The sequence below is a fragment of the Melanaphis sacchari genome, unplaced genomic scaffold (assembly GCF_002803265.2).
Source record: "Melanaphis sacchari strain LSU unplaced genomic scaffold, SCAv2.0 Contig91_pilon_pilon, whole genome shotgun sequence".
NCBI classification, from domain to species: domain Eukaryota; kingdom Metazoa; phylum Arthropoda; class Insecta; order Hemiptera; family Aphididae; genus Melanaphis; species Melanaphis sacchari.
Window position 1 is genome coordinate 908,574 of NW_020271649.1, and position 15,090 is coordinate 923,663.

The 15,090-nt window shown below is 27.3% G+C and overlaps 2 protein-coding genes across 2 annotated transcripts; one reads left to right on the forward strand and one right to left on the reverse strand.

The window, feature by feature from the left end:
- Window positions 1-6,881: 6,881 nt before the first annotated feature.
- LOC112602865 (nuclear speckle splicing regulatory protein 1) lies at window positions 6,882-9,683 on the forward strand. Its single transcript, XM_025351205.1, has 4 exons — window positions 6,882-7,065; window positions 8,072-8,180; window positions 8,626-8,778; window positions 8,845-9,683. The coding sequence occupies exons 1-4, from the start codon at window positions 7,046-7,048 to the stop codon at window positions 9,631-9,633; spliced, it is 1,071 nt and encodes a 356-aa protein (XP_025206990.1). The 5' UTR covers window positions 6,882-7,045; the 3' UTR covers window positions 9,634-9,683.
- A 662-nt stretch (window positions 9,684-10,345) lies between these two features.
- Window positions 10,346-13,496, reverse strand: LOC112602866 (testin). Its single transcript, XM_025351206.1, has 6 exons — window positions 12,683-13,496; window positions 12,192-12,402; window positions 11,206-12,122; window positions 11,041-11,145; window positions 10,810-10,968; window positions 10,346-10,735 (listed from the first exon to the last, which is right to left on the reverse strand). Exons 1-6 carry the CDS (start codon window positions 12,752-12,754, stop codon window positions 10,529-10,531), a joined length of 1,671 nt encoding a protein of 556 aa, XP_025206991.1. The 5' UTR covers window positions 12,755-13,496; the 3' UTR covers window positions 10,346-10,528.
- Window positions 13,497-15,090: the final 1,594 nt, after the last annotated feature.

Consider the following 15,090-nt stretch of genomic DNA (forward strand, 5'->3'; position numbering starts at 1 on the left):
TTACATTTATAACAATTAAAATATATGTTGTATGTTTTATTGTCTACTGATTTATATATTATAGATAAATTTGCTTTTTAAACATTTTTTTTTTTTTAAATACATATTTATAAACAATATAAACTGTATAACATTATTGAGTAGTTTGGTACTTTTCAGTCAATATTATTTTACATTGTACACTATAGTTATGGTAGAATCTGTAACTTCTGTATTAGTATATACTATCACTAAATCTGTTAAATTTTTAAACTAATCAAAGCTTAATCACACATTTTTAAGGTTTTAGTAGGCCCTGATATAAACAGTATTGTGTCATGCACTATGCAGAGTATCACGGTTGTTGTTCAATAACATTATGAATTAAATATTTTAATTTATTTCAATATTCATTTAATATTTATATTTTTAAAAAATATTTATTTTAATGCAAAATTAAAATGTTATGGTTTTAAAAAAGCCTTGCTTTTTTCAAGTTTTCTCCGATTATGTTATTATAATTTAATCAATAATTAATAATTGTTAAAATAATACAGTAGATAAAGATAAAATATACATTATAATTTAATCATCTAGATAAAGATACACAAATAAAAAATAAGCAATCTGACAATTTCTATTGATTTTTTTTTTTCATTATTTGAAGACTAAACACTCAAAGCAGTGTATCAGTCATCGGGTATAATAAATACCTACATATAATATATTGTTACAAGCATCTTAGTAGACATATTATGAAGAAGGGCTGAGAATACACAGATGGATATCGAAGTATAACTCAGTACAATACATGTTTAGTTACTTAAATTACTTTATTAACTAATAGGCAGATGAAAACACTTAATAATAATATAGACACACTTATGGTCGTAAAAAATGTTAACTACCTAACTTGCAAATAGATCCGAGAGGAATCTTTTCAAGACGAAACAAATGTTTAAACTTCTACCTATGTCAATTTGCGGGATATGAACAATATCGCCAAATTTTGGTTTATCAGAGACTCTCTGAGTAAACTTATGAAATTTCAGTTGACCAAAAATTCTCATGAATGAAATACCTGATACCTCCACCCAAATTTCCATCAGTATTTTGCAGAACATTAAAAGAAGTACTAATAAATAGTATAAACGTTAATATTTTATTAAGAATGTTTGTTAATTTAACCGTCATCTCACAGTAAATCCTTTAATTTTTATGAATACTTAAGCTCTTCTATTTATTCTTTCTCTAATTCCTGTTTCTTTGATTTTTTTGTCGTGATACTTTTCGCATTTTCATTTATTCTTCTCTGTGATATTGATTTTTTTAATTTTAATTTCACTTTTTCATAATTCCCGTTCTTCATTTGATTTCTGAATAAACCTCTTACTTTCCTTTTTAAAATTTACAGAAGAACTATAATATCGATTGCCATATTAATTAATTAATAAATCTGTTAAATTATAAGGCAAGCATATCCTAAGTAAAATTATTAGAACTTAATTTTGACATGTGTAATCAGAAACCAATGCTTAATACATACAAAAATATGATAATGATAAGTAACGGAAAAATAAACATACAACTAAGAAAAAGTATTAAATATGAATACGTATTTTAAATAGAGAATTTCACCAGATACCACTAAATAAAAAATCAAAAAATAAAAGTGCTTTTAAAATATACTAAAAAGGTTCCCATATTTACTGTAAAAACAATTCTAAGTTTTTTTGACAGGGTATTATAGATATTTTATGCTCGACTATAATCAATTAAATAACAGATTTATTTTATATAGGTATTGATTTCAAACGAAACGCCAAATGTTGAATGACACTCGATAAATTAAAAAATATTTTGAATAATTAACTCCTGTTACAGTATCCCATTTTCAGTAAATTTTAGATACTACATAAGAAGCAAGAAACTTTGTAGTTGGAAGCCTATAAGTCAGAGCATATTATTAAGCATTTTAATTTTTACTCTCATACATATTACGAGCACAGTAGTCAATTTTTAAAATAGAAAAATGTTTATAGTTTGAAGTTATTAAAAAAAAATTAGTTTCATTTCAATTTGAACTAAAAATGGGAAATAGTAGTTCAAAATCATTTACAAAGAAAAAATAGAATAACATCCTAAATTTTTCAAAATAGGTGTAATATATTAAGCAAAAAAAAAAAAAAATCTGAAATAAATTCAATGTAATGTCCTCTAAATATTTCTTGTTACCTCACTATTATTTTATCGACAACTACACTGTGTTACTGTATATGGGGTATTTTGTTAAACACAATTATTGAAAAATATAATAACAACAGTATAAGTATACAAAAAATAATTATTATTCCCTTATTTAAAATCGCTAAGATATTAAGTCAAAATAGTTTTTTAATGAAATTTACGTTGAAGTTCACAGAGTAAATCGTCGGGATAACTATATGATGTGGTTAAACTCTGTGGGAATACAACTCTGACCAATTTCGCGGACCGAGTCAATTAAAATGTCTTACTAATATGTATATTATATTAAACGCGGAGGATAAAAGTTGTAGTTCAATCGATTCTCTGAAATGAGCCGAAAAACATAAACCTATACATTGTTTTCAGAAAAAAAAAGACAATAAAAAAAATTAACATATTCAATTTGTTCCAGCGCTACAGTAATTGGCTATAAAACACTTGGGGAAAAAACGTTGGGCAACAGACAATTGGTCTTTTTATACAATGGTCGTTAAATCAAGGTATGTACGCGCGATGTACCTATCTATGTCTGGTTCTGGTATATATGCACCACATCCCACATTGCAGCTATATTATCGGTCTTATATATACATCCCTATCCTCATTTAGTCCGTTGCCTGCAAACAATGATAATCCCATGGGGTAAATTTATACTTTTCCCAATCTTCAGCGATATTTATAGTTAAGAAAACAACTATAATATACTGTGCTACAAAGAACACGCGATACGGCTGTTGTAATATTGTGAATTACTAACTATAATTTCTATGATAGGTCGCTAATGGCACAATAAAAAAATTTAAACGATAAGTTATTATACAATATTTACAAATGCTCTCACGTTAAAATCGTTTAAAATGTTTCGATACATACCTACAACAACAACTGGTACATTTTACATTTAAATATTATCTCATTTAAATATCAAAATTCGAATAAGCTTTCCTGCAAAATTTGCAGAAAAATTGCGCAAAATAATTGAAAAATTGAATATTATATTAAAATACATAAGTATTACTGCAGTTCTAATTTTGAAAATTAAAGTATAATTAATTCAAAGAGTATATAAATTCGTCGCTGAAACGGTACGGCGAGATCGAAATTACTTTTAGCAACGTAAAAATGAATTTTATTATTATTATTATTTGTTTTTAATATTTCAACGTTTTTATTCGTTTTGTACGTAAACCTTCTAAAAACTTTTTCGAGTATTAAATTCGCGCAAAGTCAAACATGTATTTTAATATACTAAGCATTTTGAAATGAACGTATTAAATTTGTTTTTACAACGTTGTAAATTTAACTTTTTTACATTACAATAAATATTTTTAATTATATTATGGAGTTTTCCTTGTGATTTTGTTGAATATAGTCGTGTATTCAATTTGTTTTATTTATACAATCCGTAAGAAATAGGTACTTATGCAACGTACAATAAGTAAATTAAATCCCGTACCAAGTAACGTTTGGTAAAAATATTGTTTTTACATATTGCATAGAACAAAATGTATTAAATTATATAACATTTATTCGTCATAAATTATTTTGTTAATAACTGTACCTACGTTTTTACCAAAAGTACTAAAGTACTAAGATAGCTGCAGACAATTCGTTTTGAGCCTTAGAGGCGATTTTCTTTATAGATTTATCTAAACTGAATTTAAATTTAAATATATACTTTATCTACATTCCATAATAGTTTATATACTTATTTCTCTGTACACGTGAGTAATGAAAATATGTTTTCGTAATAGTAATCATATTATACAATTTTAACGATCTTCTTTTTTCGGAAGTCTCAATCAAACACCATCATTATTGCAATTCGCAATTTCACATCCGTATTTTATCAGGATACGTACAAAATATATAAAACGCTGACTCAGTAAATATGTTTCTATACAGGAATTCGATAAGACAAATAATATATTCACGGATGATGAGACTTAAATTTAAGCAATCATACACCGATACATGTGTTCATAAAATTGAATGAAATTGTAACGAATGGTTTTTCACTCTTTTGCGTCATATACCTACTTATATAAATGATTTAATGCTTATATGACGGTTAACAACACCCAAGAGGCGCATATTATGATCTGCGCAGTCACATTATTGGCTAATATTATATAATAATAAATCTATTTATATTATTATATGGACTAAAATATATACCTACGACACAATACAGCATAATATAATACTACAGCCGGCAATACATTATTTCGTGAGATTTTCACGCGTGTATAAACTTTTGCTATACTTTTATTTCGGGACAATATAGAATTTAAAGACTACAGCACACACTTAAAAGATACAATATGTGTTAATATACGTCCAGAAATTTATTTCAGGTACTCTTATAGTTAATGGTGATTCAATTCAGTATATTTAATAATAAAATGAGTATACCTACTATTAGTATCTACATAATTACACATTTTTAACAGGCATATTATATAATATAAGTAATACTTATTACTTATTAGGTATATATATAATATAATACACAGTATACCTACACATTATATTACATGATGTGTAATATTATATTTGTGAAATATGTAAATCTTTTATTTTTACAATAAGCACAAATGAATTTTATACGGTTAAATTAGCTACATTTTGTAAATACTAAGAAAATTTGAGAGAAGAAGCCATCCATCTAGTGATTTGTAGATAGACGGATTAACTGAATAAAGTGATCGTCAAATTTCTGGTGAAACTTAGAAAAATTTCGCTAGAAATTCATAAGTTATAAATACTGCTTATGGAGATAATGCTTATATGACTAATTAAACATCAAACGTATGCTATTTAATCGAAGGATGACTGTTTGTATGGTAGTTATAACATGTTGACATTGGAAAGTCATCTATGGACATAATTTTAAAAGAAAACTTAGAACAGAAAAAATTTTCCCTAAGTTGTTTTTGACATTCAACTAAAAGTTGAGACAAAAAAAATGCTGCAATAACAACACTTGACCCCCCCCCCCCCATGTTCTCCAGATTTAGTCACCTGGGGTTTTTTTTTTTTTTATTCCCAAAATGTAAAATGGTCATTAGGATACAACATTGGAATGACGAGGCACTGAGGCAACTGAAGAGTTTAAATTCTCAGGACTTGATCCATAAAAACGAAGATGGTATAAGTGTATTGCTATGCGAACGGAGAGTATTTTTAAGAATATAAAATCGATGTATAGCAAATTATGATAAATACATTTTATTTTCAAAGTTCGTGTATTTATTGGACGTACTTCTTGGATAAAAAAATAAAGTTGGGTGGGTTTACAAAAAAAAAAACTCACGACACTGATACTAGTGAATAGTGCTACTTACATTCCAAATATATAAATAGATAATAATCTTCATTAAAGGATTCTAAATGTGCAACCTCATTCCAAAAGAGGCTCATTTGAACGAAAAGAAAATATTTCATTAAAAATGTTGGTAATATAATTATTTTTGTGAATTGTAATTTGTAATTTATAAAAATATTTTATGTCTATTAGATATTTATTATTATTATTATATTATACTAATAATAGTATTAATAATCTTATATAACGGGCCATTATTTATCTGATTATCAACAATATTGTGTCCTTACTATTTTTTGCAATTATTTTTTAACATTTTAAAAATTTCGTACATACTACATATTATTATTCTTTTCGTTTGCGGCGGTCTCGCACGCCTCGCAGATAACATTATGTGGACGACTTCTCAGGATAGGCTTTTGTTAGTTCTGTAAATGTTCGTACTTGGCTAACATTTTTACAAGACGAACGAGTCACGAATTGGTTTTCAATGAGAATTAGTGCGTAAATCTTTTATTCGTGGACTTTCTCGTAGAATTTGCGGAGGCGCACAGCGATTGAATTTGATCAAAAAGAGGACAACATTAACTGAAAAGTTTGGCAACCACTCGTTGGTCTATATTATAATTATATATATGTATAGGTATATATATATATATATATATATATATATATGCCATAGCCTCTAGAGAATTAAATTAACCATTGTGCATAATAATATAATTACAGAATAGACTATATAGTGGAATTATCAACGATACCTTTAGAGTTTAGAGTTTTACAATCTTCGCGATTTGTAATAGTTTAGACTTTTTTTTATTTTTTTTTCGTTCTCAAATCCATCTCGTCTTTTTTTCTGTCGTTTATGTATTCAAAATCTTGAAAAAAAAATTGAATACAAGTTTATACACGTTCTACTCTCCAATTCCGTATAATCTCAAATTTGTGTTTGATCCACGAGTAAAGATTCAGTATGTATCTACGGTCCGTTGTCCGACTGCAACTATGGTTCTAGGTTCTATGATATCAGTCCGTGTCCAAGAAATATCTCATATAAGCTATGTGCTGCTATCTATAGAATTCAATTATAATTAGTAAATTTATTTTTATTCATTAATATGAATTTATGGATAACACATCATTTATTTTGAGAAAATATTTATTTTGAACGTTGATGTTAATTAAAACTTATAAGTCACTATTTATTTTCATTCGAATCCAAAATTTGTCAAGAATATAATATTATTACATTTTTGCTATAACAGTGATAATAATAATATTGTTATCATATTTATCATAAATCATAATAACATTATCATAAACACCCGTTAATAAATCAACATTGTCCACTATAAAGACGTGTTTAATAGTTACATTTGACAATGATATTATTTACTATTTAGTATTTACTCTCAAGTCTCAATAAAGAATACAAACATCAACACTGACAAGAGTACCTATTCAAGACGGCATATCAATAGTAACGCGAACATGGAATCTAGTACTAAAAAGTGAGTGAGAAAATTGTGTTATATTTTGTTAAAATAATATTTCGAGGTGCAATACAATAGATCAGTCATGTTAAACGTAAAGTACTAACTGAACCAAAAATAAGGAATAGAGCACTATGCAGACTGCACAAAAAACTTGTCAAAAAATAATAATAACCAGGGCTGTGAATTTATAGGAAAGTGCATTTTTTTTTGGTGATTGAAAACATAGCTTTGTAAGTACATAATTTGAATTATGTAATTACGAATCAATCTATGAAACTTTTATTTTGCATATTTTTGCATTATTTGACGTTTTTAATTTTTTAGGTCATATTTTGCTTTTTTTAGTTCATTTTCTAGTATTTTTAACCAAATTCTGTCAATTAAGTTGTTTGAAAACTTTTTTTATTTTACACAGGCTGTATATATTATGTCAATTTTTTTTAACTTTTTTATCAAATAAACACTTATACTAATATTTAATATCCTGTAACTAATATTTATATAAATATAAACATTAAATTAAAAACCATTTTAAATTAATTTTATACTATAATTTTTGGCATTTTATATTCCTTTTTTTGCATTTTAAGTGCATATTTTGCATTTTTTTGGCATTTTTTAAGATTTTTTAGTGCATTAAATTCACAACCCTAATAATAACACTATACAAATTGTATAACAATATTATCACCTAGAAAGTATCTGTTCATTATGAATATGATATGAATATTATAATTTAATAATGAATATAATATAATTTATGTATACTAAAATATATCTCACTCACATAGTTTCAATACAAAATAAAAATAGTATTTATTTCTTATTTTTTGGTCAAAAACAAAAAAAAAGTATTGAGGACTGTGTGTTTGAGATGCCTATTATAGACGAATACTAATTTTGTATTATTAATGATATCATGATAGTTAAATTCATATTTGGCAAATTGATACCTTATCACAAGGAATAGCAAAACCTTTAGAGAATATATTCTTTATGGATGTATTTTTTTTCTTTCTAGGTATGGATTAATTGTGCCTAAAAAAATAACAGATGTTCCGAAGAGGATTACTAATGTGTTCGGCGATGATAGTGACTCTGATTCTGAAAAACCAAAAAAACCTATTCAAGTATTTATCAATATAATATCAATTTTTATAATTATTTATAAACAAAATAAAATTTCTGTGTTATTACAATCAAATATTTCAATTTTTTTTTTTTTTTTTGATTCACATTAATTCTTCAAAAATTAAATTTAACTGAATACATAGTGTACACAAGTTTATGAGCAACTAATTTCCCATTCTAACATTACATATTATAAGTTATAACTATAATTATGTATTAATAATATGAAATGATTGTATTCAATGAAACACAGTAAAAATCTAAAATTAAATATACGTATATAATTTTCATATTAAATAACACAACACAATTTCTTTAATTTATTGTTATTTGAATAACTTAGTAGTTATTGTCTATATATATTTGAATCAAAATTATGTTATATTGATAGTTATTTTATTTTTTTGTTTAAATACAAATTTAATTTATTTCTTACATTTTTAGACCAATAATCAAACTAAAGCTCAACAAAGAAGTGCACAATTATCTATTGACAAGGCACTCAAAGAAGACGCAACAGTATTTCAGTATGATGAAGTCTATGATGACATGGAGAAAAAAAAAGAACATCATATTGAAAAAAAGAAAGATTTTAAGGTATGTGTAATACAAAATTACAAGTATTTTTTTAAACTACCCATTAATTTTGGTATTACATTTTAGCCACGATATATACAAAATTTATTAGTGCAAGCTGAGAAACGTAAGATTGAATATGAACGTAGAAATGAAAGGATAATTCAAAAAGAAAGAGAAGCTGAAGGAGACCAATTTAAAGACAAAGAAGCATTTGTCACTGCTTCATACAAAGCAAAACTGGAAGAGTTAAAAAAACTGGATGAAGAAGATTTAAAATTTACTATGATTGAAGACATTAATGATGTTACAAAACAAAAAGACATGGGTAGCTTTTATAGGCATCTGTTTAACAAAGAATTATGCAAGAATGAAAGTGATAAAATCGACGAAATGAAAAAACCAACTAAGAAATCTGATGCTAGTCGACAATATAGAAAACGTGCTTCTTCAAATACTTCAGATGATGATAATAATGCTAATGATGTTAATGATGATGATAGAGATACTGACATATCAGATTCTGATTCGTCTGTGGATTCAAAACGCAGAAAAATTGAAATTGATGATAACAAATCTAACCTGAACGAAATTGTCAATAAACCTGAAGTAAAATTAGAAGAGTCAACCATTGAGATAATAAAAGTTGATGTAAATGATTCATCTAAGATAGAAACAAAACCAAAACCAAAAGAAGAAACTATAGAGGTACCTAAAGACAAAACAGTTGAGAAAAATAATAGTAAGCCAAAAGAAATTAAACCCAAAATAAATATTTGGTTAAAGAGGACGGTTGGTAATATATTTGAAGAAGCGCGTCAAAGATATTTTCAAAGACAAATGAAACAAACTAATTTACAATATGTTAGAACTTAGATATAACATTATTTATTTTGTTATTAAAAATATGCATAAGATAAACTAAAGTACAAATATATTTCTCATTCAAATATATTATTGTATTTTATTTATAAATGCTTTTTTTTTATCATAAAATAATTTAATACAAAAAATACACAATTATAAACATTTAAATAAACAAATTTTGATAAAAATACAATAATAAATGGCAAATGTATAATTATCACAGTAGTTTTAAAATGATGGCATATTAATAGAAATTACCCTGTAAAATGATATTTATAATCTACAATAGGATTTGTGATAAAAAATAATATTTATAATATAAAATTTTAAAAAAATATATGTGTATAGGAACATTATTACAATGCAAACATGATTTTACTTAAAAATATATTATGTAGCTATGATAAATAATTAAATTTGATAATCTGAGTAATTTTAAATATAAAAAGAAGACAATACATAATTTTATATTAATAAATGGTAATGAGAAGTTTTTATAAACTATTTTTTTCTTTTCTATCTGTATAAAAATAAAGACTTTGAAAGTACATAATTTATAAATATTTAATTCAAACTTTTCTAATCGTACAAATATTTCTGTTACATATAATAATAGTAAAAATAATATTTGCGATAAGAAAATCAAATTATATTATAAACATTGAATATATATAAGTATATCACAGACAAAAGTTTGATTTACTTTTAAATTTGTGTTGTCTTCTTAATTTAATAAAAATGTCATTAGAACTTAAAAGTATTAATATTAATGTTTACACAAGATTATTTATTAAGCATAGTGATAATTTAGTGGTAGAATAATTGAAATCACTATTCTACCACTAAAGATCAAAAGTACTTAATGAATCCCCTTGTATATAAAAAAATAAAATTTAATACAATATTAAAGTTCTGTAGAATTGTTAAAAGCTATTACACATTCTCTGCTACACAAAGGCCGCTTTTCCTTTTTAACAGTAAACTTTTTACCTAACAATGATGTGTAACACTGATAACATTTAAAGCATGCAGGAGATTCGTGCCAGCTCAACTCTTGCCAGCCAATTCTGTTTTCACCAGCCACAATAATATTATGACAGGTTTCACATTTCTAAACAAAATTATAAAAACTCATTTAAAAAACGCATTGCACTTTGAAAGTATTTTAATAACTAATGTACATACTTTTCCATATTTATTTTGGTAACAATCCAAACAAACCGGTTGTTTTTCAATTGACACATATTCTAATCCAGCTAATGGTTTGTCACATTCAAAACAACAAAAATGTCGAACATGGTAGGTGTGATCTTCAGCAATTGTATACTCTTTCAAAAATATCAACTGGAAAAAAAAAAATTATAATTTAATGATTACCGTGGAATAAAAATGTCAATTATGTAAATACTATCTCACCTCATCACAAGCATTACATCGTGGTATATTTAAGATTTCAGCATAATGTCTACCACAATAAACATTCCCATCATAGTAGAAGTATACTAGATCAACTAATAATTCCTATACAAAAGAAAAAAATGTTATAACATTAAAATATTAGTCGAATATTTAATAAGTTACCTCGCATGTAGTACAAACAAAACACGATGGATGCCAAAATACTTCTTTACCAGTGCGTTCAGCCATAACAGCAACTTGACCAGGTATTACATTCTTATTACATTGTTTACAACGCAATTCTTTGCCAGCAGAAAAAATATCAGCATGGGATGTTGTGAATTCATTTGAACCTTCCCAGAGTGGATTTTTTAATGATTCACCAATATCTTTATCGTGTAGCACAGGTTTGTAATTGTCATTCTGAATATTTGAGGAGAAATTTGTCTGTTGTTGGGGTAAAGTTGCTGATACAGCAATGTTTGAATTTGGCCTTTGTGAAGTAATAGTTTGTCTGTTACATTCAGCTGGATTGTTATTAACAGTGTCTAAAATATTGACTTCTGGTTTAATGCTTCCAGAATAGTTTTTGTTCCCAATAAATGAACTCGGTGTTTTTAATTCAGTATTTGACAACGGATACAAAAGTTCTGGAGGAGGAGGAGGAAATTCTTCTTCTTCGAGCGGTTGATTATAACTTTTTTTAAATGGTTTTGGTGTAAGATTCATATTTTTAAACAATGGAATTGGATGATTAGTGTTATCAGTAAGTTTTTTGACCAAGCCTTGACCAACAGCATTCTCTTTTAAATTTTTTAAATAAGAACCCATAGCATCAGCTTCTTCAACAGTAAGATTATGACAAACATTTGCATTAAAATCATGTAAAGGAACTTGTTTTTCTAGCTGCTTGCGTCTGTAAAAAGCTCCTTCACTACCACTAATAGGTAATTTGTCAGATGGTAACAACTGCATGTACTCTGAAGCTAGATCTTTATGAACATTGGGTGGGACCCAATCGAATTTAAATTCATTTTTGTTTTGATCAGTTTCTTGTTTTTTTATAAGTTGATCATCAGGTTTAATAATCATATTCAACACTGAAATAAAATTATTAAGCAAATTAAATACATATTTATGTATAAAACTTTTTATTTTAAATACTATACCTGCTTTTATTGGTTGGTAATTTGATTTTGAATCGTTAAATAAAATATCCAACTGTTTATATTGATCTTCATCTACAATATTATGTTCTTCTTTTTTACATTTACAATTCAAACACACTTTTCGCCAAAAATGTAAATCCAAGCCAGGACAAGCATCTCCACATTTTAAACAATTTGAACCAGATCCGACTTCATGAGCTAATTTATGATACTGAAAAATCAAGTAATTATTTATATAATATATAATAATAGATTAAATATCATTATTAAATATGCAAATGCCAGGTAATTTTTCACTGATAAATTATAAAAATGAAATATTATTTAAACATACGTGCCTATACATTTATGTTATACTAAAAAAGATTATTAACTTGAGTTGATTAGGCGCTTAAATTACTATTACTGTAGGTTGGTGGTATACGAAATACAAAAACCACTTTAATCGAATCCACAATGAAATGATAAACGTGAATATTGTAGGTACTTACTTTTTTGTGTTTATTTTCCAACCTCGAAACCCATTCGGGTGTCTTAAAGTGTTCTTCCGGTTCCAAAGCCATTGTCCGGTGTGATATATCGTGTAAACCGATTTTTTGCTTTTCGTAAGGCTTAAGAGAATATTGAAGCTGTGAAGAAACGACAAATTTGTTCGATGGAATATCGTACTATCGTCGTAAAAAATTAGTGCAATTTTTAACATTCACGCACGGAAAAAAACGGAAGCCCAGTGACGATGACGAAACAATGAATCATCGTCACAGCATTGAAGTATTGAACGTCGAACGTGATGTATGGTCATAGCAGATTAAGTTTATCGAAATATAATGAGTGGAAGAAAAAACGAACGAACGGGGGCGATACAATAATGAATGTCGTATTGATACTGTATAAAGATTGTATAGAAACGTATATTGTTATTGAGTTGTTTGCACACCTCCCGTGTGGAGATGACGTCAACGATGAAGAATTTCAATGTGAATAAACAAAACCGAGTGCCCGGCGACTTGAAGACTGGCGAGTCGGGTCGGGGACACGGTAAACAGAAGGGGAGAGAGACGAACGCGGAAAGACACAATTGTAAAACCGCCTCACTGCGAGGCACGAGCTTAGTGCAATAGTGCGGTGCTCAATAGAACGGGTAATGTTTTATTGACTAGCGTTTAAACAGTCCTAAGCGGCTAAGCCTAACTGTCAACGTCAAGTGCCAACTGGCGAATGACGAATTTCGGTCTTCGGATTTACTATTTAATGTTTACATTACAATTTATTTTGTTGTTCGTTACGACCGTACGGCCGACGAAGACTAGCAAGTGGCGAGTGGCGACCGGCTTCGAGGCCGATAAGGAGATATAATTAATAAATGATAAAATTGATAACGTACAGTTACGTACTCGTTAGTCGTTAAATAATACAATATAGTCCAACAGTCGTTACTCGTTCAGTGTTCAGTTTCAGACCACGGTTAAAATTGAAATTAGAACAGTCATGACCAAGCGCGGCCCCAAAGCAATTATTAAGGGAGGAGGGTTTTTATATTTTTCAATAATTCTAAAACGTTACAAGTATTTCTATAAATATTTCAACTGAAAATTAAAAAAAAAAAAAACTAAATGGGTAGATTGAAAAAAAAAAACACTTTAAAAGAACAATTCGTGATACACTAATATACATATTATACAGATAACATATTCGCCCGGTATCCGTCATTCGACACTAGTGTTTATTTTAGGGGTGACCGGGAAGGAATATCCCCTCCCCGGAGAAAAATATAAGACAACGTTAACTAACAATTAAATAAAAAAAATATTATGCTAGAGGTTATGGGTTGTATTGGAGGCTATTATTCATTAATTGAGGTCACTTCTTATGTGAACAAAAACTACAAAAATAATTGTGTTCCTATGCAATTTAGATTTATTTTTACTTCTCTCCAATATTTGATCTTATCAGTTATCTTATTGAACCCCTTTGAAAATTTACGATACCCCCCGAATAGAAGATCTGAAATAAACACTGGTCGGCGCGATTAGAAATTACCGAATTATAAATAGAACTATCCGCAAAACAATGTATTTATTATTATTTAATGCAGGTACTTAAACTTAAAAACAACACCCGAAATTTTAATTAATATTTATCATCGTTTGACATATAATTAATAAAATAATTCAATTTTTTTTTTCGTGACGTTTGAAGAGGGGAGCATCGCTACCGAGACTTCCCTTGTATCCATGTCGGGTCAAGGCTTATATAGGTAGATTGATAAGATTTTAATCCTTGGGTCAAGATTCAGATTGTAGGGGTCAACGCTTCATAGCACAAATTAATATACCATAATATTAAATATATTAATATGTATTTATCCTTGGACCACCGATAGATGTTAGGTAAGTAATAAACTAAGAAATGAAGAAGACGTAGTACACGCTTGTGGTTATTAATTCCTATTAAGTAAATACCTTTACACGGATTTACTTAAATACGGGAATTATTTTTATTTACTGACGACTAAATTATAAGTAAAGTCTGCAAGTATAAAATTGGAACGTGTGCAAACGAACAAACAGAAAAAAACCCATTATTGCAGTTAGATTAGATTATTGTCATAACTCATGTCATTCTGATCCATTAATAAATTGTCTAGGGATATACTATATAGACTCACTCGGGGTACCTGTATTAAGTCATACGACTATACTTGTAATAAAAATAATTGCAATTCCTACTTACAAAATTTAAAGTCAAGAATGTGATAAACACAAAATTCCACTAGAATAAAATACGATAAAACTTCTATCATGCTGTTAAAACCATAAATCGTGATTAAGAAGATAGAAATAATTTTAAATTATACATTTGAAAGTCTTTTAACAGTTAGTGAACTTTATAATAGTTA